Source organism: Hemitrygon akajei, unplaced genomic scaffold (genome assembly GCF_048418815.1).
Source record: "Hemitrygon akajei unplaced genomic scaffold, sHemAka1.3 Scf000057, whole genome shotgun sequence".
NCBI classification, from domain to species: Eukaryota; Metazoa; Chordata; class Chondrichthyes; order Myliobatiformes; family Dasyatidae; genus Hemitrygon; species Hemitrygon akajei.
This window is the reverse complement of record NW_027331943.1, coordinates 1945651-1972511: the sequence shown is the minus strand read 5'-3', so window position 1 is coordinate 1972511 and position 26861 is coordinate 1945651. Positions and strand designations below refer to the sequence as shown.

The 26861-nt window shown below is 44.2% G+C and overlaps 2 protein-coding genes across 4 annotated transcripts in view; both read left to right on the top strand.

The window, feature by feature from the left end:
- LOC140721566 (NACHT, LRR and PYD domains-containing protein 3-like) overlaps window positions 1–25912 on the top strand; it is a 51404-nt gene extending 25492 nt beyond the window's left edge. Inside the window, exons 4-11 of one of the 3 annotated variants that reach the window (XM_073036391.1) lie at window positions 905–1071; window positions 9098–9269; window positions 9380–9445; window positions 21106–22843; window positions 24030–24116; window positions 24268–24438; window positions 24594–24761; window positions 24926–25911. In XM_073036391.1, coding sequence (XP_072892492.1) covers window positions 905–1071; window positions 9098–9269; window positions 9380–9445; window positions 21106–22843; window positions 24030–24116; window positions 24268–24438; window positions 24594–24761; window positions 24926–25013 — 2657 coding nt within the window. In that variant the 3' untranslated portion in view covers window positions 25014–25911. Of the gene's footprint in view, window positions 1–904; window positions 1072–9097; window positions 9270–9379; window positions 9446–9853; window positions 10600–21105; window positions 22844–24029; window positions 24117–24267; window positions 24439–24593; window positions 24762–24925 lie in introns of those variants that run through there. The other 2 variants (XM_073036392.1, XM_073036393.1) reach the window with 2 other exon arrangements.
- Window positions 1–26861, top strand: part of LOC140721546 (NACHT, LRR and PYD domains-containing protein 3-like) — an 817640-nt gene that overhangs the window by 692857 nt on the left and 97922 nt on the right. The gene's annotated exons all lie outside the window — the stretch shown is intronic.

Here is a 26861-nt window from a genome sequence, read left to right as displayed (position 1 = left end):
CAGTCTGAATCAGTTTTGCTCAGATCTAAATCATACTCTTATAAACTGCAATTCATCACTTATTTCAGGTAAGACATTGAAACGAGTAGGGAAAGTACTGAAGAGGTGTTTACAAGGCGGATCATCGGGGAAAGCTGATCGGGACACAGGAAGCAAGGTACCGAAGCAGGGTCAGATTGAGAGCGATGTCCCAGAATGCAGTACGGCCGCAGCGGAAGTGGAGCAAATGCAGCCCAGAGACACCAATCAGGACCCTGGAACAAGCACAAGTGAGGCGACTGCCTGTCAGCCCGGAAGCTCATTGAACACGGAATTGTCAAGTCCCCAGCACGGAGCCGGTGAGTGAAATATGAGGGTGATGTGTTTGCAGAATGTGGCAGGGAGAAGGGTAAATGCGATTCCTTGTTGGAAGGTTGGTCAGAGAGAGGGGGAATGTGTGGGTGTGGTACATGTGGTGTAGTGGTGTACCCATTACCCCACTACAGGAAGTGTACTACCTGCTCTGAGGATTTACGGGATGTACATTGGAGGAAAGGCAGTTGTCCAGATAAGAGAATATTTCCAGGATGTGAATTAAGGGAAATGTATTTGCCAGGATGGAGAGTGTATCTCTGGGAAGCGAATATTACCGACAGGCCCAGCATTTATTGCCGATCCAAAATTGAAATAGGTGAGTGGGTCGGTTGAGGGATGGACTGGTGTGCATCAAATCTGGTCCTTCTATTAACGTAATGCCTAGAACATTGTTTGGTAGGTTTTAAGGCCAGTTGGAGATTGGGAATATATCGGTTTTAGTGTCTGTAGGTAGGTTCAAGTCATGTTTTTTTTTGTTGAGTTTGGTGAGAGCGGTGGAAACGAAAAATAATTTGAGTTCAAGCCTACATTTTCCTTTTTATATTCACAGAGCCAGAGTTGACAATCCCTGACCTCTTAGCAGAGGGGGAGGAATATCGACTGTACCAACTGACAAAGTTCTATAGAGACAGACTCAAACAAGCAATTGAAGAAAAGGTTGAAAGACTCGGTTGGATGTTGACAAAGGAGGGACATTTCAGTAGAGAAGAAAATGAGGTGAGTGTAGTTTGTGTATTGTCACAGAACTGCTGGGAATAGTGACCAAAATTAATCTTCACGTTCTTTGCGTTCTACCTGGCAATTGAGACTTTGATTTCTGACTTGTCTCTCGCAGATCTGGTTTCAGCTGTTAAGGTGGGGAGCACTGGGAACTACAGGGTCAGCCTTAGCTTTTTATCTCCCACCTGCTGTATTTATCAGTGTGATATGAGAGCAGTAGCGGCAAGTAATGGAAACTATGACGATTAAAGAGGAGGAAGTACTGGCACTTTTAAGGAATATAAAAGTGGATAAATCTCCAGATCCTGACAGGATATTCCCTAGGACCTTGAAGGAAGTTACTGTAGAAATAGCAGGGGCTCTGACAGAAATATTTCAAATGTCATTAGAAACGGGGATGGTGCCGGAGGATTGGCGCATTGCTCATGTGGTTCCATTGTTTAAAAAGGGTTCTGAGAGTAAACCTAGCAATTATAGGCCTGTCAGTTTGACGTCAGTGGAAGGTAAATTAATGGAAAGTATTCTTAAGATGGTATATATAATTATCTTGATAGACATGGTCTGATTAGGAATAGTCAGCATGGATTTGTACGTGGAAGGTTGTTTGACAAGTCTTATTGAATATTCTGAAGAGGTTATGTGGAAAGTTTACGAGGGTCAAGCAGTGGATGCTGTCTATATGGACTTCAGTAAGGCCTTTGACAAGGTTCTGCACGGAAGGTTAGTTAGGAAGGTTCAATCGTTGTGTATTAATATTGAAGTAGTAAAATGGATTCAACAGTGGCTAGATGGGAGATGCCAGAGAGTAGTGGTGAATAACTGTTTGTCAGGTTGGAGGCCGGTGACAAGTGGTGTGCCTCAGGGATCTGTATTGGGTCCAATGTTGTTTGTCATATACATTAATGATCTGGATGATGGGGTGGTACATTGGATTAGTAAGTATACAGATGATACTAAGGTAGGTGGCGTTGTGGATAATGAAGTAGGTTTTCAAAGCTTGCAGAGAGATTTAGGCCAGTTAGAAGAGTGGGCTGAAAGATGGCAGACGGAGTTTAATGCTGATAAGTGTGGGGTGCTACATTTTGGTAGGAATAATCCAAATAGGACATACATTGTAAATGATAGGGCATTGAAGAATGCAGTAGAACAGAGTGATCTAGGAATAATGGTGCATAGCTCCCAGAAGGTGGAATCTCATGTGGATAGGGTGGTGAAGAAATCTTTTGGTATGCTGGTCTTTATAAATCAGAACATTGAGTATAGGAGTTGGGATGTAATGTTAAAATTGTACAAGGCATTGGTAAGGCCGAATTTGGAGTATTGTGTACAGTTCTGGTCACCGAATGTTAGGAAAGGTATGAACATAATAGAGAGAGTACAGAGAAGATTTACTAGAATGTTACCTGGGTTTCAACACATAACCTACAGGGAAAGGCTGAACAAGTTAGGTTTTTATTCTTTGGAGCGTAGAAGGTTAAGGGGGGACTTAATAGAGGTATTTAAAATTATGAGGGGGATAGATCGAGATGACGTGGATAGGCTTTTTCCATTGAGAGTTGGGGAGTTTCAAACAAGAGGACATAATTTGAGAATTAGGGGGCAAATGTTTAAGGGTAACACGATGGGGAATTTCTTTACTCAGAGAGTGGTAGCTGTGTGGAATGAGCTTCAGGTAGAAGTGGTAGAGGCAGGTTCGGTATTGTCATTTAAAATAAAATTGGGTAGGTATATGGACAGGAAAGGAATGGAGGGTTATGGGCTGAGTGCGGGCCAGTGGGACTAGGTGGGTGTAAGCGTTCGGCACGGACTAGAAGGGCCGAGATGGCCTGTTTCCGTGCTGCAATTGTTATATGGTTATATATATCGGTACTTCGAACAGGCATTCAGTCTGAAAATGATTTCAAATCTTGTCTGCACTGTCGGGCAGATTCACCTCATCTCATTAATCCAGGATGAGTATTAAACTGACAGATTGTAAACGGAGGCAACCGGCTTCACTTCTGTACTTGACAGAAGGAAACCTGCTAACCACATCTGGTCTTGGCTCCGTAAGTTCCCAAACAACGTGCGGCTTACTTGTCATAGTCATAGAAAAGAACAGCATAGAATCAGGCCTGTTGGCCCATCTATTTCCATGCTGGACTACTTAACTATGTATTCCCATTGACCTTCACCAGGCCATGGCGCTTTATACCCTCATCATGCATGGACCTATCCAGACTTTTTTTAACCGCTTGTACTGCTTGCGATGCTAGCTAGTTTCACAATCTTAGCACCCTCTGAGTCAACAAGTTTCACCATTGTACCCCCTGAACTTTTCACCTTTCACCCTTTACTGATAACCTCTTGTTATAATATCTCTTTACCGCAGTACAAAATGTTGCTGCATTTATCCTGTCTATACCCCATGTAATTGTGCAAACTTCTCTCAAACCTCTCCTCAATCTTCCACGTTCCAATGAATATAGTCCTATCCCGGTCACTCTTTTCTTATAACTTAGGTCTTCTAGTCCTGACAACATCCTTGTTCTTGTTTGTGTACTCTTTCAAACTTATTTCCAGCTGCCCTGTAGGTAGGTGAGCAGAACTGCACATAATATCCAAATTAGGCCTCACCAACGTCTTATGCAACATCATATCCCATCTATTGTACACGATATTTTCATTTATGAAGGTTAATGCGCTAAGAAACTTACTTTCAGATCCACAACTTGAGCACATATGCCGTCACTTTCAATGACTTATGGACCTGTATTCCCAGATCACTCTGTTCTACCACACTTTTCAGTGCCGTACCGGTCGCTGTGTAAGATCTACCCTGCTTGGTCCTTCCAAAGTGCAATTTGTCTGCATTATATTGCATCGTCCCCTTTTACGCCCATTCTCCAGTTGGTCTAGATCTCACTGCAAGCTCTTGTAGTTCTTGCAAGCGTAAGCTCTTGTTAGCTCTTGCAAGCTCTTTGTCCACTGCACCTTCCCAAAGTTGGTGCCATCCGCAAATTTGCTGATTCTGTTAACCATAATTTCATCCAGATCATTGATATAGATGACAAACAACAACAGACACAGTACCGATCCCGGTGACACTACACGAGTTACAGGCGCCAATCAGAAATGCAACAGTCTGTAGCCACACTCTGGATTCCTCCAAAAAGCCGGTGTCTAATCCAGTTTACTACCTCATCTCGGATGCTGAGCAACTGAAACTTCTTAACCGACCTGCTATGAGGGAACTTGTCAAATACCGTGCTCACATCCATGTAGACAATATCCACAAACTTGGCCATAGCAAATTTCCTGGCAACTTCCTCGAAAATCTCTAAGATAGGTTAGTCGTGAAAGATCACGCACAAAGCCGATATCTCATGACCACAAAAGTCAATAGTTTGACCTAAAAGGGAAGAAGAAAGCACAAAACATTAATCTGCTGACTAGTTGATATCTCATGATCTCAGCAATCAACAGGTTGTCCTTAAAAAAGAAGATCAATAGGTTTACCTGAAAGGGAAGGGAAAAAATGAAAAAAGAATTCTGTTAACTTGCTGAATATCTGACTAATGAGAGACAGGGACATCCCATTTCAGGTCACTCTCCTTGGAATTCACAAACAGTGATTGTCCTGTACTAGATCTGACCTACTCAGCCATGAGTGGTATTAGAAAATCAAATGTGTTACACCCCTGAGTGACTCTGTTCTCGTTGGGATTCATCGGCGCTGTATGTAAAAAATCAGACAGGCATTATCCAAAGACAAGAGCAGTCATCTGTAAATATCATCTAAAATTCATCATCTGGAGACGCCTGCTTTACTGGTAAACCTTTAAATCTCTTTCACAACTGTAACTCCTCAGACATGGTAGCAGTGAAACTGAGGGATTATTTTACAGTGCAGTGGACCATCAGGGAATTATGCTGATTTGTTCCATAATTATTTTCCATTATTCGTGTTATGGAAAAACTTTCCAATTCCCTACTGGTAACTGTTCTGGGAGATCAATCATTCAAACCCGGGACATCATTCCTCTTGTTTCTCAGAGCAATGTCCTAAGCCCATCCATGTTCAGTTGCATCCTCGACTACCTTAATTCCATCATCAGTGTATGTTCTGGTCAGACCACTCGTCTGAGTGCTGCCGGTACCATGTAACCCAGTACTACCTGTCGCATGGTCGGATGGTTGGTGACTAAACCAGCTCCCCCACCATGCTGGCCTGGTGAGGAGGGTGGCTAGACACCCTGCAGGACGAAAAACAAGACCTGTCAAAGGGCGGATGACCCCTCTGTTAGGGTCAACGGCCATCTAGAAAACAAGCGCGGAAAGGGCATCCCTCGCATCGAAGCTTGGTCTGGCCATTCACTGCAACAGAACTTCCCCCAGCCGTCTTGGACCCAACCAGGCTGCTGGATCCGGGAGGGGATGTCGAGAGGGTGGATCTGGACCGGTGCAACGCCCTACTCACCTAAAATCCAATCACGTACACGGCTCCTTTCTGAGGAGTGGGGTACCACCCCACTAACTGACTGAAAGGAACCATCATCATCCTATGGGATGGATAGCCAGAGATAGAGAGAGAGAGAGATGTTGCTTGAAGACGGTTCAATGTTTAATTCATAATTCCTCAGTAAATGAGGAAGCCCATGCCTGCATTCAGGAAGTGATCACCATTTTGCAGCACGAGTGCCAGGCAGTTACAATCTCCATCAAAAGACGGCCGCACTGACATTCCTTAACTTTCTGTCGTCTTTACACATCATAAGACCATAAGGTATCGGAACACAAGTAGGCCATTAGGCCCATCTTCCTACTCCGCCATTACGTCATGGGTGATTTACTAACCCTCTCAACTCTATTCTCCTGCCTTCTCCCAGTAAACTTTGCTGACCAGACTAATCAAGAAGGTACCAACCTCTGTTTTAAATATACCCAATGACCTGGTCTCCGCAGCTGTCAGTGCCAATGGATTCGACAGATTCACTACTCCTCGCCTAAAGAATCTCCTCATCTCTGTTCTAAATGGACGTCCCTCTATTTTGAGGCTGTTCCGTCTGGTTCTAGACTCCCCCACTTTGAAACATCATCTCCACATCCTCTCAATGCCTTTCGATATTCCACAGATTACAAATAGATTTCCCTCATCCTTCCACACTCCAGCCAGTACAGGCGCATCCAGGAATCATTCTCATCAAAATCAGGTTTAATATTACTGGTTCTGTCAGTTTGGATTCCTCTCTGGACTTTCCACAATGCATCGCGTATTTTCACTGATCAGGGGACTAAAACCGTTCACAATATACAAGTGCGGTCTGGCCAGTGCTTGTTCTTATATTCTAATCCTCTCGAAATGAACGCTAGCATTTGTTTTTGCCTTTCCTAACACCAACTCAACCTGCAAGGAATCCTGCAACAGGTCTCCTGAGACTCTTTAGAACTCTCAAAAATATTCTATGTCTTCATTATTTCTGCCAAAGTGTATGGCCATGTACCTCCCTATACTACATTCCAATTGTCACTGATTTGTCAATTTTTTCATCTTTCATGTCCTGCTGCAAAATCCCTGCTTCCTCAACGCTTCCTGTCTTTCCCCATATCTTCGTAACGTGCGCAATCTTGTCCATAAAGCCTTCAAATCATTGACATAACGGAAAAAGGAATTCTCCCAAAATCAACCACTGCAGAACACCACTGGTCAGCAACATCCAACAAGAAAAAGCCCCATTTGTTCCATTCTGTGCTTCCTGACAGTCAGTCAAAATCAGTCTGGAGAAAATCATGGATCCTCTATCAATGCTAGTGTCTCTCTTGTCATACTGCCGTTCCCTGTCTTGTTAAACGGCGTCATGTGCGGTACCTGGTTAAGGGTCCTCGGGAAGTCCAAGTGAACAACTTGCACTGACTTTCCGTTGTCGACCCAGCATGCTGTTCTCTCAAAAAATTCCAACAGTTCTGTCAGACAAGATTCCCTTCCATGGATGTTGGCCTTTTTCTTATCATGTGCGTCCAAATACCCCGAAACATTATCCTCAATTATCGACTGCTGACGTCTTCCCAAACGCTGATCAGACTAAATGGCCTATAGTTTAAAATGATCGGTCCTCCGGAACCATTCCAGGATCTCGTGATTCTTGAGTGATCATCACTAATGTCTCCACAATCTCTTCAGCCTCCTTTTTCAGAAGCAATCGAGTGCAGTTGATCAGGTCTTGTAGCTTTAGTTTTTGGTTTGTTGGGTGGTAGAGTTGGTCTCCTGACTTGGTGTGTCTGGGTAGTCTTGTTTTGTCTGGTGTATTTGGAGCTCCTTTCCGGGGAACGCGCTAAGACAGTAGCGCGACATTAATACGCAGCAGCCTCTCTGGACTATGGATTTGGGGATTACAAAACGTTATGTAAATTTTCTGGTGTAGTCTGTTTTGTCATATGCTTTTGTGATATCATTCTGGGGGAACGTTGTCTCATTTTTTAACTGCATTGCTTCTGTGGTTTCTAAATGACAATAAACAGAAACTGAACTGAACTTAACTGACTCATCTATCTTCAGAACTTTCAGCTTCCCGAGTGCCTTCTCCTTAATAATGGCAAGTACACTCACTTCTGCCACTTGACATTCTCAAATATCTGGCACGTTCTAGTGTATTTTTTACAATGAAGACTGACGCAAAATACTTACTAATACCTTTTGTAATTTCTTTGTCCCCTGACAGTACCTCTCCACTGCCATTTTCCAGTGGCCCAAAATCCACTTTCCTCTCCTTCACTCTTCATATATCAGACGGACCTCTTGGTGAGCTATTTTACGTTATTCGCTAGCCTACCTTCATTTTACATATTTTCTCTACTTACGGCTTTTTAATTTCCTTCTGTTGGTTTGTGAAAGCATCCCAGTCCTCCAGCTTTCTACTATACTTTGTAATATTATGTCCCCTCTCCTTTGCTTTCGTGCTGCTTTGACTATCTTGTCAGCCATGGTTGATCATCCTCCCTTTAGAATAATTCTTCATCTTTGTGATCACTTGTCCTGAGCCTTCTTAATTGCTCCGAGAAACTTCCGCCATTCCCGCTCCGCCATTGTCCCTGTTAGTCATGTTCGAATATATTTTTGCCCAGGTCTTCTCCTATGCCTCTGTAATTCCTTTATCCAACTGTCGCACTGATCCATCTGACTTTACCTTCTCCCTCTCAAACAGCAGTGTCAGTTTTGCTATTTTATGATCACTGCCTCTTAAGGGATTATTTACCTGAGCTCCCCAATCAAATCTGGCTCAATACACAACACCAAATCCAAATCCGTCTGTCCTATCGTGGGATCAACCATAGGCTTCTCTAAAAAGCCATCTCATAGGCATTCTATAAATTTCCTCACTCAGGATTCAACACTGACCAGATTCTCCAAAGCTACCTGCATATTGAAATTCCCCATGACTATTTTCACATTCACCATTTTGCATGTCTCTTCCCTCTCCTGTTGTAATTTGTAGCTCACATCCTGGCTACTGTTAACAGGCCTGTATCATCAGGGTCATTTTACTTATGCAGTTTCTTAACATCTACATCGTCCAATCCGTTATCACCTCTTTCTCAGGACTTTTCATTTTTAATGACAGCAGCTTCGACCCAACACTTTCACCTACCTGCGTATCCTTTCGATTCAATATTTATCTTTTGATTTAAGCACCCAACTATAAACTTTTGTCAGCCACGATCCATTTGTTTTTGCTCTCTCTCTCCCCTCTCTTCAGTTCTTGTTGTCACATCTTGTTGATGTAATACTGCACATTGACAGACTGAGGAAATTAATCACATTGCATCTACTGCAGGGTGTCAGTGAATCCTTATTTTTTCACACTATTGATTTAGAATTTCCTTCAGTTACTGTTTCTCTGTTAATGACTGAACCCAGAGAGGATGAGGCAACAGCCCGGTTACTGCATCTGTTCTGAAGCTACTGGGACCATGAACAGATATTTTCCTGTACATTCTCCATGCCTGTCTGTCTGCTGCACAATAAATTCATTGTTTCCTTTTGTAGAAAGTCACTGAACTGACAGCGAAGGGAAACCGGACAGAGAGTTCCAGACTCTTCCTCAGTTTGGTGATGGGCAAAGGCTCCCGGGCCCGGAGGGCGATGTGGGAATCCTTTGTGACGTGGAGAACTGAGTTACCGAAGTTGGACAGAATACTGAGGGAAATACAGGAACTCGGTATGTTAAAACCACACACTGAACACAAAGCACATTGAGATAAATATTTTAGTTATTTTAATTATTTTAGCTCTGTTTCCATGGATGTTTTTTTTTTAATATTTAAACAGGTCCTGATCCACAGGAATACATGAACATCGCCCAAGGTTTATTTGAATTACCCACTCAGCTGATAGGTGAGTGATCAAATGCACAGTTCAAACCACATCTCAAATGTTAGTCTCTGACTTGGCAAAGCTTGGGAATCAAAATTCGCCATTAAACATTCGCTGATCTCTGGATTCAAGTAACAATTCAAAGAATCTCTCTTTGCAGCCTGAATATTCTACAATATATTTTTTTCTATTAATACAGCTGTTGGTTCTGCTGAATCCATGTAGACCACATCTACTACCATACCTTCATCAATTGCTTTTTGTTACCTCTTCAAAAAACTCAATTAGCCTCGTGAGGCAGGACCTTCCCTTCACAAAGCCATGTTGACCCAGACAGTAAATTCCAGGCACCCACAACTCTGTTAAAAAACTACCCACAATTGCTGTAAATTTACCCCTTCTCACCTTAACCAAATGCCCTCTGGTATTAGACACCAGTCATATGTAAAAATAAACAAACAAAATACAGGCTGTCGACCCAAACTCTTATCTCTCAAACTTGCACACCTCAGTCAGATCTGTATTCTACCGCCAGAGTAAACAAAGCAAGTTTATCAAACCTCTACTTGTAGCACATGTCACCGAATCCAGGCAACACCCTGATGAACCTGTTCTGCACCCTCTCCAATCCTTCCAAGAGCTCGACAATCAGAAGTGAACACAATACTCCAGATGCTCCCTGAAACCATAAGATCCAGGAGCAGAATTAAGCCATTCGGCTCAGTGAATTTGCTCTTCAATTCCTCTCTACCCCATTATCCCAGTAAACGTTGACACTTTTCCTAATCAGGAACATATCGACCTGCATTTTAAATATACTCAATGAGGTGTCTTCTTCAGACGTCTATGGCAATAATTTCACCGATTCACCACCTGCCAGCCAATAAATTTCTCCCCGTTTGGGTCCCCGGCAGCCAGGACATTTCCCCACAGTTCTCAAGCATGTTAATTTTCTGTATGAACCTCCCATGTGGGATCTCGTCAAAGACTCTGCCAGTATACAAGTAGACAATTTCCATGTGGAACTTCATCCAACACTTTTGTCACTTCCTGGAGGAACTCAATCAAGCTGGCAAGACGCAAACCCGACCCAAAGCATTGCTACTGAACCCCAAACCACCTCATACATCCTCTCTGTCATACTCCCATGGGGCAGAACATATAAAAGGCTGAAGGTATGTACCACCAGTCTAAACGACAGCTTTATTCTGCATTTATAAGACTACTAAATGGTCACCTACTATGTTATTATTAGCTCTTAATAATAATAAGGCAATTCTATATCTAAAATTATAGCATCGTACATCCCGTAACTAATAACAACTCAGATAACAACTTAGATAACCACAATATACTCACAGGACAGCAGACAGAATACCGTTCGGGTTTGAACAACAGATAAAAGATTATGTAATTCTATTTCAAACCCTGTAGAAAGCAGAAATCTTTCAGTGTTATATTGTCTATCAATACAAAACACATCTGATTCTGTTCCTCATGTGTTTAAAAGGTTCCAAATATATATAAAATTCATACAATACTTGTGAAATTTTTGCAACATCTGATGAAGCATTCGCGTAAAATAAACGTCCTATTAACAACCACAGAGGAACAACGACCACTATCAAAATAAATGGAGGGATTTTCCAGAGAGTCTCACTGAGCACACTATGGTTTTGTCTAGCTTTAAGCCCACTCATAATTTACTGAAACAGACAAAATCAGGTATCTAATCAGAAGAAAATACGAATTATACCTTGACACAGTTATACATTGATGATTTTAAGTTATTTGTTCTTTCATCAGTAAAGCTGAAACAAATAATTCAAATAATGGAACTAATTTCCAAATATATAAGCATGAACTTTAGACTAGGAAAGTACAGAACATGATTAAACATAAAGAAAGGTGCAATAGGAGCGGTGGAATATCAAAGAGCATTAGGATACAATGCAACAGAATATGAAACGTATATTTAGGACATTAATAAGCAAAGAAAATAGATAATCGTGTGATAAAGGAAAACCTTCCAACAAAATTTACTTCAAAGCTGAAAATCTAAATTTACTGCAAGGCTGAACAAACTTTGAATTTACATCGAGGATCAAGAAAGTCTGCCAATCAGAGCTGAACAGTAAAAATATAACGAAGGTAGTAAACACTCACTGTGCCCATATTGACGTATTGGTTTGGTATAATCTCCTGGTCTGAAACGGATCCGGAAATATGCAAAGAAAAATAAGAACTTAAATAGCAATTTCTGGAAAACACCATGTGCACTGGAAAGCTCGTAGACTGATGTGAACGAGGACAGTATGAGGATGATGAATAACAGATCTAAAAAAAATGAGACAACAGCCAGATAAAAATTTTCAGGGTCAGGGTTAATATCATGGATACATTTCGTGAAAGTTGTTTCTCTGCGCCAGCAGCACAATTACAGTAAAGCGTGTGCGGTGAGCGTGTATTTATGTATACAATTGTAGAAATAGAATTGTATCAGCATGACTTAATCAGTCTGATGGCCGGATGGAAGAAGCTGTCGTGGAGCCTGTTGGTCCTGGCTTTAACACAGCGGTACCATTTCCCGGATCGTAGCAGCTGGAACAGTTTGTGCTTGGTGAGACTTGGGTCCAGAATGATCCTTCGGACACTTTTTACCCCGTCTCTGAAATGACCTGAATAGTAGGAAGGTCACATCTACAGATGCACTGGGCTGTCCGCACCACTCTCTGCAGAGTCCTGCGATTGAGAGAAGTACAATTCCCACACCAGGCAGTGATGCAGCCAGTCAGGATGCACAAAATTTAGGGGCCCATCCCAAATGTCCTCAACCATCTCAACCATCTGTTTTGCTGTTTTTCTTTTTTTTTTGTTCAGACTAGAGAATAAGCCAGGCAGGATGTTGGAATGCTCCTCTTGCAGGATGTGTGAAGTCAGGGAGACATCCGGTGTCCCTGACAACGACACCTGCAAGAAGTGCACCCAGCTGCAGCTCCTAACAGACCGCGTTAGGGAACTGGAGCAGGAGCTGGATGACCTCCGGATCATTCGAAAGACTGAGCAGTTTATAGATAGTAGCTTCCAGGAGGTAGTTACACCTAAGGAACAGGGCACAGGTAATTGGGTTACCGTCAGGCGAGGGAAGGGGAAAGGGCAGTTACTGCAGTGTTCCCCTGTGGCCATTCCCCTCCAGAACAGGTATACCAATTTGGATACTGTTGGGGGGAAGGATTACCTGGGACAAACTGCGGCAGCCGGATCTCTGGCACTGAATCTGGTGCTGCAGTGCAGAACGGGCGGAGGAAGAAGAGGAGAGCGGTAGTGATAGGGGACTCCATAGTCAGGGGTACAGACAGGAGATTCTATGGTCGTAACAGAGACTCCCGGATGGTTTGTTGCCTCCCGGGTGCCAGGGTCAGGGATGTCTCTGATCGCCTGCACAGCATTCTGAGGTGGGAGGGTGATCAGCCAAATTTCGTGCTACACATCGGTACCAATGCCATAGGTAGAAAGAGTCAGGGTGTCCTGAAGAGTGAGTACAGAGAGCTTGGTAGGAAGTTGAAAAACAGGACATAGAGGGTAGTAATCTCCGGATTGCTTCCTGTGCCACGTGCCAGTGATGGTAAGAGTGCGATGCTCTGGCAGATGAACACGTGGCTGAGAAACTGGAGTAGGGGGCAGGGTTTCAGATTTCTAGATCATTGGGACCTCTTTTGGGGCAGGTGGGACCTGTACAAGAGAGACGGGTTACACCTGAACTACAAGGGGACCAATATACTTGCAGGGAGGTTTGCTAGTGTTATTGGGGAGGGTTTAAACTAGATTGGCAGAGGGATGGGAACCAGAGTGCCAGAGTAGATAGTGGAACGGTGGTAAACATAAATAATGGTGGTAGTTCATGCAAAGCCACAAATAGCAAGGTTGTGGGTGGTGGTAATAATATTCTGAGGTGTGTATATTTCAAAGCGTGGAGTATTGCGGGAAAGGCAGACGAGCTGAGGGCCTGGATTGACACATGGAATTATCACATCATAGCCATTACTGAAACTTGGCTACAGGAGGGGCAGGACTGGCAGCTCAATGTTCCAGGGTTCCAAAGTTTTAGACGTGATAGAGACAGAGGGATAAAGCGTGGGTGGTTGCTTTGCTAGTCGGGGAAAATATTACAGCAGTGCTTCGGCAGGATAGATTAGATGGCTTGTCTACTGAGGCCCTATGGGTGGAGCTGAGAAACCGGAAGGTATGACCACATTAATAGGGTTGTATTATGGACTACCCAATAGTTAGCGAGAATTGGAGGAGCAAATTTGCAGAGAGATAACAGACAACTGCAGGAGACAGAAATTTGTCATTGTAGAGGATTTTAATTTTCCACACATTGCTTGGAACTCCCATCCTGTTAAAGGTCTAGATGGGTTAGAGTTTGCAACATGTGTTCAGGAAAGTTTTCTAAATCAATATATAGATGTACCAACTAGGGAGGATGCAATATTAGATATCCTATTATGAAATGAGTTAGGGCAGGTGACGGAAGTGTGTATCGGGGAACACTTTCCTTCTAGTGATAATAACGTCATTAGTTTCAACTTGATCATGGATAAAGATAGATCTGGTCCTCGGGTTGACGTTCTAAAACTGAAAAAGGCCAAATTTGAAGAAATAAGAAGGGATCTAAAAATCGTAGATTGGGACAGGTTGTTCTCTGGCAATGATGTGATTTGTAAGTGGCAGGCCTTCAAAGGAGAAATTTTGAGAGTGTAGAGTTTGTATGTTCCTGTCATGGTTGAAGGCAAAATGAATAGGAATAAAAAGCCTTGGTTATCGAGGGATATTGGGACTCTGATAAAGAAGAAGAGAGCGATGTATAACATGTATAGGCAACAGGGAGGAAGTAAGATGCTTGAGGAGTATACAAAGAGTAAGAAAATACTTAAGAAAGAAATCAGGAGGGCTATAAGAAGACATGAGGTTGCTTTGGCAGTCAGAGTGAACGATAATTTTAAGAACGTCTACAGGTATGTTAAGAGCAAAAGGATAGTAAGGGATAAAATTGGTCCTCTTGAAGATCAAAGTGGTCGGCTATGTATGGAACCAAAAGAAATGGGGGAGATCCTAAATGGGTATTTTGCATCTCTATTTACTAAGGAAACTGGAATGGAGTCTATGGAAACAAGGCAAACAAGTAGGGAGGTCATGGAAGTTATACAGATTAAAGAGGAGGAGGTACTTTCTGTCTTGAGGCAAATCAGAGTAAATAAATCCCCAGGACCTGACGGGGTATTCGCTCGGACCTTGAAGGAGACTAATGTTGAAATTGCAGTGGCCCTGGCATAAGTATTATGTCGATATCCACGGACCGGGTGCCAGAGGATTGAAGGATAGCTCATGTAGTTCTGTTGTTTAAAAAAGGCTCAAAATGTAAGTCATGAAATTATAGGCCGGTAAGTTTGACATCGGTAGTAGGTAAATTATTGGAAGGAATACTAAGAGATAAGGTCTCCAGGTATTTCGGTGGAGAGGGACTTATTAGAAAAAGTCAGTATGGCTTTATGCGTCATGTTTAACCAATCCATTAGAGCTTTTCGAGGAAGTTTCCAGGAAAGTGGATGAAGGGAAAGCAGTGGATGTTATATACATGGACTTCAGTAAGGCTTTTCGCAAGGTCCCGCATGGGAGGTTAGTTAGGAAGATTCAGTCGCTAGGTATACATGGAGAGGTAGTAAATTGCATCAGACATTGGCTGAATGAAAGAAGCCAGAGAGTGGTAGTGGAAGATTGCTACTCTGAGTGGAGGCCTGTGACCAGTGATGTGCCACGGGGATCAGTGCTGGGTCTGGCCCAGGTGCTGTTCAGCGCGACTAGGCAGAAAAATGGTTTGGCACAGTCAGGAAGGGCTAATGTTCTACGGTTCTATGGTTCTATCTGAGGTGAAAGAGGTGCTGTTGTGCCTTTTTTCACCACACAATTGATGTGAGGTCCTCAGTGATGTGAATTCCAAGGAACTTGAAGCTGTTCACTGTCTCAACCCCACCCCCATTGATATCAGTGGGGGTTAGCCTATCTCCATTCCTCTTGTCTTTGCGACATTGAGGGAGAAGTTGTTTTCTTGACACCACTGTGTCAGGCTGATGACTTCTTCTGTGGAGGCTGCCTCGTTATTACTTGAGATTTGGCCAATAAATATAGTATACTCAGCAAATTTAATTAGCAGATTGGAGCTGTGGGTGGCGACACAGTCATGCGCATACAGAGAGTAAAGGAGGGTGCTTAGGACACAGCCCTGAGGGGCTCCTGTGTTGAGGGGCAGAGGGGCAGAGATGAGGGAGCCCACTCTTAGCACCTGCCGGCGATCCGACAGGAAATCCAGGACCCAGCTGCACAAGGCAGGGTGAAGGCCGAGGTCTCAGAGCTTCTTGTCAAGCCTGGAGGGAATGATGGTATTGAATGCTGAACTGTAGTCTAATAACATCATTCTCACATAAGCATCCCTCTTCTCCAGATGTTTAAAGAGGTGTGCAGAGCAGTGACTATTGTGTCATCTGTTGATCGGTTGTGTCGGTAGGTGAATTGTAGGGGGTCCAGTGTGGGTGGTAACAAGCTGCAGATGTAGTCCAGGACCAGCCTCTCAAAGCATTTGCTTATTACTGAGGTGAGTGCGACAGGACTCCAAACGTTCAGGCATGTTGCCTTCGTCGTTTTAGGTACAGGAACAATGATGGATGATTTGAAGCAGGAGGGAACTCTACAGTGGGAGAGGATGAGATTAAAAATATCCGTAAATACACCTGCCAGTTGTGCCGCGCGCATCCTGAGTACCCGCCCTGGGATGCCGTCCGGTCCCTCAACCTTGCGACTGTCCACTCGTTGGAAACACCTGCGAACTTCAGCCTCAGAGATGACCCATGTGCAGGTCGCTTTGTCGGCTCTCCTCGGGGTCTCAGTGTTGGCGATATCGAACCGAGCGTAAAGAGACTTAGATCCTCTGGGAGACAGGCAGCGATGTTGGCAGCACCACTGCACTTAGCTCTGAAGTCTGCATTGGTGTACAGACCTTGCCATAAGCTGTGTGTGTTGTTGGTGGAGAGTTGTGCCTGAATACGATCTCTGTATTGTCGTTTCGCTGCCTGGATGACTTTGCACAGATCGGAGCTGAATTTCTTGAGCTCCTGCTGATCACCGGCATTGTAAGCAGTCGGTGACACGGCAAGTGCTGTTCACACGGAACTGTTGATACAAATTTTGTGGTTTGGGAAGTCCTGACCGACTTCGGAAGGGAATCATCCCCCCTCTGTGACAATAACACACAACTGGGGGATGTTGTTATTACACAGCTGTGATAATAACAGCCGGGAACTCCCTTGGCAGCCGGAAAGGTTTACACAGCAGCACCAGGTACTCCAGATCCGGAGAACAAAAGGATTAGAGGGAATGGGCATTCCGGGGTTCCACCAAGCATTAATGATCATGAATCTGGATCTGCAGACCCGGGAGCAGTTGGGACAGAGGGGCAGCTGGGATGCAGGCGCTTGGGTAGTTGAATCCTTCTTGCATCCCCTCTTCTTTTCAGCAGTCGCTCTTCTGGGTTCCTCAAAATCCTTGGTTTTTCCGTGGATCAGCGGCTGCCACTCATTGACCTCCATATTTGCCTGAAAGAGCCTCTGCTTAATTTGGTCCTTGTACCTCTTGCGCGGGGCACCACGATCTCTCTTGCCCTGAGGGAGTTCTCCGTAGAGTACTGCTTTCGGCAACCTGGAGTTCTCCATGCGAGGTACGTGGCCTGTCAGACAGTGGATCTGGCTGAGCTGCAAAGCGGCTTCAGGGCCTGGAAGTTGAACATATAAAACTATGCATGTCTGTGTGATTATATGAAATATTAAGCTAAATAAGTAGTGAAGAAATAGAAATTTAAAAAGAGATTAGTGAAACAGTATCGATGGGTCCAATGTCCATTCAGAAACCAGAAGTCAGAGGAGAAGTTGTTCCTGAATCGTTGAGTGTGCACCTTACTCCAATCCTGTACAGTAGTCCCCATGAACCAGACGGTGATGCAGCCAGTTACAATGCTCTCCAAGTTACACCTGTAGAAATATTCGAGTGATGTTGGAAACTCCTGATGAAATATAGTCACTGTTGTGCCTTCTTTGTAGCTGCATCGATATCTTGGGTCCAGGTTAGATATTGAGAGATACTGACAGCCAGGAATTTGGAATTGCTCACTCTTTCCACATCAGATACCTTTATGAGGACTGGTGTGTTGTGTTCCCTCATCTCGCCTTTTCTGAAATCCACAATTAGCTCTATTGACATATTTTTATAACGCAAGCAGGATTCAGCACTCCGTACAAGCATATGCAAATCCAATAAGGGGTACACATCACTGAACGAAAATGAAAGCTTAACCCATAAAAAATGAAGAAACTATCATAAAACGCTAACCAATGGAAGAGTCTGACGCCCCGTGGAAGACAGCCACACGATCTGAGCCGACTAGATGTCGACAAGGAAGCGTCAAGCCCCTGGCTCAGAGTTGGAGAACGCTTCCCAGAAACAGAAGGGATTATTGTCGCAATACAGGACAAGGTTGTTAACACATGTAGTTATCAAAAATACAGAATAAACGACCAATAGTTTCATGACGATAAATGCTGAAAATTACAAGAGAAACCAGAAACAATCCGACTTTACAAGATCCTGCAGTAGTTTAACTGAATCTCATTACTTGCACAAGCACAGTCAAGTGGTGGACAACGTTCACAAAAACATTGCTTAAACTACAACTGATGAAAAACACCACGACTTACAGTAAGTACAAGCCTGCTCCACTTTTAGAGTCCTATCGGAGTCCTTCATATCATACTGCGTCCGATCATTATTTCAGATAGCGTAATCCATGATATGCGTTCGGATGTAATTTTACAGAATAAACAAGCAAAAGCAACTTTTTAAATATATATAGCCATTCCAAACACACATAGCTTACAGAAATGAATTAGTAAAAAAATGCCAGAAATATGTTGAATTAAAAGGACAAAATGAATGACTATGGAAGACGAACAGGGTATTCGTTATCCCAATCGTAATATCATTAACTGGTATCATCCTAAAGGCTTTACAGAATAGTATTAATAAATTAGGCCCACACGGCAATACTTGTGTAAATCTTCGAAAACCCTCGATACTATACACCACGAGAATAGTCAGAATTCTCCTATCAATTGAGACATGAGTGTGCTTGGCTATGCCTGTACCTCAGGTTTTACCAGTTTAGGCTAAGATGATGATGGTAATAATAATAATAATAATAATAATAATAATAATAATAATAATAATAATAATAATAATAATAATAATAACTTATTTATAAAGCACCTTTCATCCAGACGATGCCGTTCAAACCGCATCACAACGGGATAAAGTGCAAACTAGAAAATGAAAGACAAAATGTGTCAGTCCTAATATACACCTCAGACTTCTGCACAGTACTGTAGTTTTAGGTGCTGAATTCTACAGTTTAGGGACATCGTCCCAAAAAAAACTCAACGCTGACCTCCCAATGAGCCTTTGACCTTCTACCTTATTGTCTGCCTGCACTGCATTTTCTCGGCAACTGAAACACTGTTTCCCTGAACTATCCTGTTCCATTTTTCCTTCTACGACCTCATTGCACCGATGTGATGTGATGATCTGTTCGGATCGCATGCAGAAAAGTTTTCCATTTTACAGTGGTGTATGTGACAATAATAAACCAATTTACAGATTGACTGTCAATAATACAGTGCCCCTTGGTTTCTTAAGATTATTATACCCGGGGGGTTGGCAGTGCGGATGAGCTGCCACGTCCTATTAAATGCTCCCAGTGGCGAGTAGCCTCTGTCCAGCTCCTGGCCTTCACGTGCGGTTCAACCAGTAAGCCTGGTAAAGCGTTTCTTCTGACAGGAGAAGGGGCAAAGGTGGGTTACTGATGCCTTACAGCCAGTCGCTTTGTTCAGATGGGGCTCATCGGCTGTGATTGGCAGCTCACCCAGGAACAAGAAAACTCTGATCTCAAAACTCCGCTGCCTTGCAACTGTACCCCTCATGGGGAAGAGTTTGGGAGTAAACCCAGTGGGAAAATTCTTGACCTGGAGCCCCTAAGTCAGTGTTAAATGGTGTTCAACGCAGACTGGCATATCCTATGACACCTCTGGTGCCAAGCTGTGTCAGTGTCTGCCGTTCCTTTGTGTTCATCAGATGCATGGAGAGAGGGAGCTTGCTACATCGGCAAAAGCTTCCTCTCCATATCGGAGTGTCCCGGCTTGCAGGGGCAGGACATCCACGGTCGAGTCTGACAGACGGAGACATCATAAGACAGCGCCCCACACCCCCACAGCAAGACTGATGAGTAGCATTTGCCAAGACTTCACCACCCTCTCCCACAAACACGATGTACGTCACTGAGACAGACGCTTGTGGTTTCTTCCATTAACACAGATTCCATCTTTCCATCAATCCTCCATCACTGCGATTGAAAACTACCCATTGGAATTGGAAAGCACCCATTTTCTTTCTTATCATTCCGATGGGTTATCGATCCACAACTTCACTGTGATTCTCCCCCAGACGCTGCCCGACCTGAGTATTTCCCGCATATTCTGCTCCTGTTTTGATGCAAGAGCAGTGGACACCTGTGACTTCCCAGTGTACAGCTTTGACAAAATGCACAGTGTCCTGCTCTCCATATTTCCACACCAGATCAATATTAACATCGTCTGTTAATGATGCAAACAATGCTTTAAATATAGTGAAATGTTGTAACGGGAGTGCAGTCAGGATTGCAATAGAATATTCAAGATTCGAAAACTTTATTGTCATTCTAACTGTACATCAGCTCTGCAGGGCAGAATGAGACAGCGTTTCCCAGGAGCAATGCAATCATAACATAACAAACGCAACAATAAATAGTAAACACAACAATAAAAAGAAAAACACAACAGCCACATGTCAGTTAAAATCAAGTTACAAGTGTCCAGTGCAGTTAAAAATGTCCAAAGTAGAGTCAGATCGAGCAGCTATTTAGCAGTCTGACTGCCTGTGGGAGGAAGCTGTTTAGTAGCCTTGTGGTTTTAGTTTTGATGCTCCTGTAACGTTTGCCTGATGGCAGAAGAACAAACAGTTCATGCAGAGCGTGTGCGGGGTCTTTAATGATGTACCGTGTCTTCTGGAGGCATCGACTCTGAAAGACGTCTTGGACAGAAGATAGGGAGTCCCCAATAACCTTCTCTGTTCCCCTACCAACCCTCTGCAAAGTTTTCTGTCGGCAGCACTGCAGCTGGAGTTGGTACTCCACAACCTGGTGGTTGTGATGCAAAAGGTCAGCACACTCTCAACCACTCCTCTGTAGAATGTAGTTAAGATGTTAGTGGGGAGTGATGCTTGTTTAAGCTTCCTCAAAAAGTGCAGGGGAATGTTCACTTTCACAAATAACTAGAACCAGAAAATGAGGATTGGACATTTCTAGGGACATCCGTTACTGTCAATGCCGGTGTCTGTGAACAGAATTTTACTTTCTGTCCTAATATCCATGGAAGCATTGAATTTATTCACGTAATCTCAAACACTGAATGTTGAAATGCAGTTATAAAGTTCTTTGTCAGATGAGCCATTAAACATTTTGAATATGTTCTCTGTTCCCATGGAAGATGTTCAACAGAAACACAAGGAGACTCTGCGGGCAGAAACTGAAACACTGAAAGTGAACACGATCCTGATGACGGAGAAGGTGAAGATTTTCCAGCTGGTTGATCGATACGCTGAGCTCACGGTCATTTCTACTGTTCGAGTTCGGACACTGGTGGAACATGAGCTGCTAGCAAGAGGCAGAGACCACGAGGAGTGTAGAGAGAAACATCTCCGCGGAGAGCTGGAAAAAATCCGGACTGATCAGTTGTTCCAGAGCAGCTTTTCCCGGAGTAAATCCAAATCTGGGAGTTCAGCAGCAGTGGCGGGAGTCCCAGGGATCGGGAAAACAACAATGGTACAAAAGATTGTTTATGACTGGGCCACGGGGATAATATACCAACAGTTCCAGTTTGTCTTCAGTTTCAAATTTCGTGATTTAAACAGTATTAACTGTCGAATAAACCTGAAGGAACTGATTCTGGATCAGCATCCTTACTTTGGGAATTTCCTGAGAGAAGTCTGGAAGAACCCAAAGGGATTGCTGTTTATATTTGATGGTTTGGATGAATTCAATGACACAATTGATTTTGCTGACAGTCGGAGAGACACAGAGGCTCAGTCCACATGCACAGATCCTGAATTCAAGTGCAAGGTGTCTGACATTGTGTACAGTTTAATCCAGGGCAAGCTGCTCCCAGGGTGTTCAGTGCTGGTGACCACCCGCCCCACTGCGTTACATTTATTGGAAAAGGCGAAGATCAGTGTCTGGGCTGAAATCCTGGGATTTGTTGATGAGGAACGGAAGAAATATTTCATCAGACATTTTGAAGATCAGACGGTGGCGGAAGCTGTTTTCAATTATGTGAAGGAGAACGAGATCCTGTACACCATGAGCTACAACCCCTCCTACTGCTGGATACTCGCCCTGGCACTGGGCCCCTTTTTCACACAACGAGTCAGGGACCCGCAGCGAGTTCCCAAGACGATCACCCAACTGTACTCCTACTATATTTACAACATCCTGAAAAACCACGGCCGTGAGATTGAGAAACCCCGTGATGTGTTACTCAGGGTTGGTCAGATGGCCTTCAAAGGAGTGTCCGAGAAGAAGATTGTGTTTACAGATGGAGACCTGATCAACTGCAATCTGCAGCCTTCCCAGTTCCTGTCCGGGTTCCTGATGGAGCTTTTGGAGAGAGAGGATTCTGCCCGGAGCGTGGTGTACACATTCCCACACCTCACCATCCAAGAGTTTGTAGCTGCAGTCGCACAATTCCTGAATCCACATCCTGGGGATATCCTGAAATTCCTCACTAAAGCCCACAGCCCGAAAGATGGGCGATTTGAGGTATTTCTCCGTTTTGTTGCTGGTCTCTCCAGCCCAATGACAGCTTGGGGCCTGGAGGAGTTTCTGGGCCCATTTCCTCATCAAACGACCTGCCGAGTGATTGACTGGGTGAAGGAGGAGGTTGAAAACCAGATATATAACTCTGCTGGTGAAGATGATACAAGGAGGCTCCTGAACGCATTACACTACCTGTTTGAGTCTCAGAATCGTGGACTGGCTCAGGCCACACTGGGATCTGTGGAAAAACTTTCATTCTGTGAAATGCCACTGACCCCGATTGACTGCGCGGTCCTGTCTCATGTCATCGGACTCTGTAATACAATAAAACAGCTCGATTTTTGGAACTGCCGAATTCAGTGTGAAGGAATCCAGCGGCTGGGAACCGGGCTGCACAAGTGCCAGGAGTTGAGGTAACCAGATTTCTCTCTCACTGTGAAATGTGAAACTGTTCCATTGTGTGGTTTCAATGTGAAGGAACTTGGGAAAAAAATGGAGTAAATCAAATTATGAAAAATTGTGACAAATGACCAAGGGTCAGTAATTCCCCAAGGACAGGAGGGTTCTGTGGTTCTTTCTGATGGGATCTGGAGACTTCATCAGATCAGTGAACAACGGCCATTGGTTTAATGGTAGTAAATCAGAGGAATGGCCGTGTTTCTTGCTTCCTGTGACACGTCTATTGACAATGTTCCTTCTCACTGTTGCTGACAGCGACACCGACAGTGACTGCAAGTGTTGAGTAGGAACTTCACACCCTCTTCCCGTTGAGGGACAAGGGAGGGTTAGCTGGCTTTCCCAGTGACAGGTAGGGAAATACCACTGTGAGATTGTCCTCCTCTGCCCTTCCCTGCAAGTTGCTATCGCCATCACTCCACCTGTACCCAGTACATACTCCATACACGATACCCAGTCACCATGTGGGCATCTTTTCTCCTGATTGTGGACCTCAGTTCAGACCAACCTCTCCCATGGATCTACTTCTGCATCACCTCCTCTTGTGGGAACATCTTTACTCAACACTATACTCTTGTGGAACCTCTCTGCACAAGTCCCATTCATCCTGTGCATTCGCTTCTTCACATCCTTCCATCACCCTTTCCCCTGTGGTGATCTCTCTTCCAACCCCCGATCACTCGTCTTCATTCCGCTTCATGCTGTGGATTGTCTCTTCTCCATCCTCCATCCCCCTATGAGATCACTCTTCCCCACCCTCCTTCATCCTGTGGGATCTCTCTTCCCCATCCCCATCATCCTCTCAGGATCACTCTTCCTCATTCCCCATCACTCTATAGGGAACCCTCTTCCTTGTTTCCCTTCTTCCTGTAGGGATAATTTTCCCACCGTGTTTCCTTTGGTAATTCTCACATGAGGGACACTATACCAACTGTTGGGGAAGGAGACAGAATATGGGAAATTACAGAGTCACACTGATACACTAAATTACTGACATTTGGTAGTGACATTTGACAGTGATGAGAATTCCGATTAGTTAATTTCTGAAGGGTTTCATGTTTTCTGAAATATCTGAGTGAGAGATATTCCCTCAGACCCACGGTTTCAATCTCTTTGTTCATTAGTTTGTCTCTTTGTGTTTAGACTTGGGGGGAATGACCTGGGAGATACAGGAGTGAAACTGGTGTCTGCGGCTCTGAGGAACCCGGAGTGTAAAATACAGAAACTGCGGTAAGTACCAGACTGTGGGAGATTGTGTTTGCAGTCACTGGGTATCAGACATTGGACATCAAGCTGAACAGTAATTGTGTTACTGATAAACACTGGTAATTTCCAATGTCTCCTGTCTGTATGTCTTTCACACACTCTCTCTCATTCCCAGGCTGAATGATGTCGGTCTCACAGATTCTGGTGCTGAGGATCTTGCCTCCGCTCTCAGTGCAAACCGAACACTGATAGAGCTGAACCTGAGTGTTAATAAACTGGGAGATTCAGGAGTGAAACTGGTGTCTGCGGCTCTGACGAACCCGGTGTGTAAAATACAGAAACTGTGGTAAGTACCAGACTGTGGGAGATTGTGCTTACAGTCACTGGGTGTCTGACACTGAACATTAATGTGATCAGTAATTGTGTTACTGATAAACACTGGGGATTTGTACCATCTCCTGTCTCTCTGTGTCCCTCACCCTCACTCTCTCTCATCTCCAGGCTGTGGGATGTCGGTCTCACAGATTCTGGTGCCAAAGATCTTGCCTCCGCTCTCAGTACAAACCGATCACTAACGGAGCTGGCCCTGAGATCAAACTCGCTCACGGACCGATCTATCCCTGCTCTCCGTGGCCTCATACTGAAGGTCCCAAGTCTGGTCTCTATCGAGTGAGTGTTCCTGTTAATGTTCACGGTGATAAAATATCAGCGGATCTGTGGGTTCGCCGGTGATATTTGTTTGTCAGCGTTTTTGAAACATTAACCCAGGTCCCCTGTTACAGACACTGTTGTGTAATCTGTTTATTTCATCTTTATTCTCTCATCTTTTTCAGGCTGTGGGGGAATCGGTTCAGTGAGACCGGGGGGAAGGAACTGAGATCTCTGCAGGAACCCAAACCCGGACTGAGAGTGAACCTGTGAACATCTGAATGTGTGAACATCCCCGTCCGTGGGATGGGGACATTTTGACCGATTCCCTGCCCTCCCGTTTGATGACAACGCTCCAGTTTTAATTCCCAGTGGTTCGAACGGCTCTCTTCTCAAACCAAGCACTCTTTGACGTCGGAGGAGTTTGCATAGACATGCATTTCCCCTTTCTGACCAGCGGCTCTGTTTCTGCTGGATGTCCTGGGTGCTCATTTAATGAGGTCTTGGGGAATTACACAGACGGACAGAGCCAGGAGGTGGGACTCAGTCTGGGACACCAGTGTCCTGAGGTGGGAATATACTGGGAGAGAATACTTTTGTTCTCTTTGCTGAGGACAGTCCATTCAGCAGTCTGGCCAATATAATGATGTTAAATCGACAAATACCCTGGTAGTGACCCTCGATCTGCAGCGATCCCGGACACGGCCCTGAAGTGTGATTTTATAATCATCGGTTCCCCGATGCAGAGTGACGGTGAGAAACGGGACTGATTATTCAAACTGTCACTCGTTGTCGCCGGTCAGTTAATTGTGTGTGACCGTGAGTGAGTCGGGAGCAGCTTATTTATTCCTGCACGTCCGCAGCTCACACATTGTTTAATTTACATTTGTCATGATGAAATCAATACATCGCCATAACTTCCTGTCTTGGTGTAGGACTTGATTTGAGGTTGCTCGGGAACCCCATCACCCACAGCGATCCAGAGCTTCTCGCAGAGGCACAGCTGAGGCGGAGGGAGGTTTGCTACCCAGGATCTCGTAACCCCCACAGCACCCACGCTGATCCCATGCTTTCTTCCCGTCTGCCCCCGCGCTCCCAAGCTCTGTCCAACTCTTAACCACAGCACAGCCTATAACCCTGCTTTTTGTGCCATCCCTTTCCCTATCTGACTGTCCCTTAAATGTCTTGAATGTATTTGCCTCAATCACCACTCTCCGCAGTGCTTTCAGACACACGCCTCTTTTTGTAAAAATAAATTATCCCTGAAATCTTTTTCCACACCGTAACCTTGCCTATTTTAACATCTCTTAAACGTTCCCAGTGAATCTGCCTCTACCACCACCCCACGCATTATAGCCCACACACCAGCAGTCTGTGTAAAAAAAGAATAAACCCTGCACCTCACATGTCCTTTGGAATTACCACCATCTCACTTTTAAAATGTGCCCTCTGTTATTTGACATTTCAACCGTGGGGAAAATACTGTCTGTCTGGTAGATCCATGTCTCTCATAAATTGTATAAAATTCAGCAGATCTACTCTTAGCCTCTCCCGCTCCAGAGACGACAACCCCAGTATGTCCAAATTCTCATTATAGTGCATGCTCTCTAATCCAGGAAGCATCCTGGTTAGCACCGGCTGTATCTTCTGAAAAGCCTCGATCTCTTTCCTCTGATGGGGCCACCAGAGTTAATTACAGACTAACTTTATTTTTGTAAACTCTCCATGGTAGCATCTTTCCTGAAAATCAACCAGTTCTTATCTCATTAAGTAGCCTCATGTGCAGCACCTTGTCAAATACCCTCTGAAAAACCAAGTAAACCATAGCCACTGACTCTCCTTTGTTGATGCTGATTGTTACATTCTCAAAAAAATTGCAACAGGTTTCTCATTACGGAACCTATGCAGACTTTGCCCTATTTTATCATGTATCCGGATACCTCATACTCCAACATTTTCCTAACCATGAAGTAAGACTAATTGGCCTACACTTTCCTATTTTTGCCTTCCTCCTTTCTTAAGGAGTGGTGTGACATGTGTAATTTCCAGTCCACAGGAACCATTTCAGATTCGAGTAGTTCACAAAGGACACCAGTGATGCCTCCACGATCTCTGTAGCTA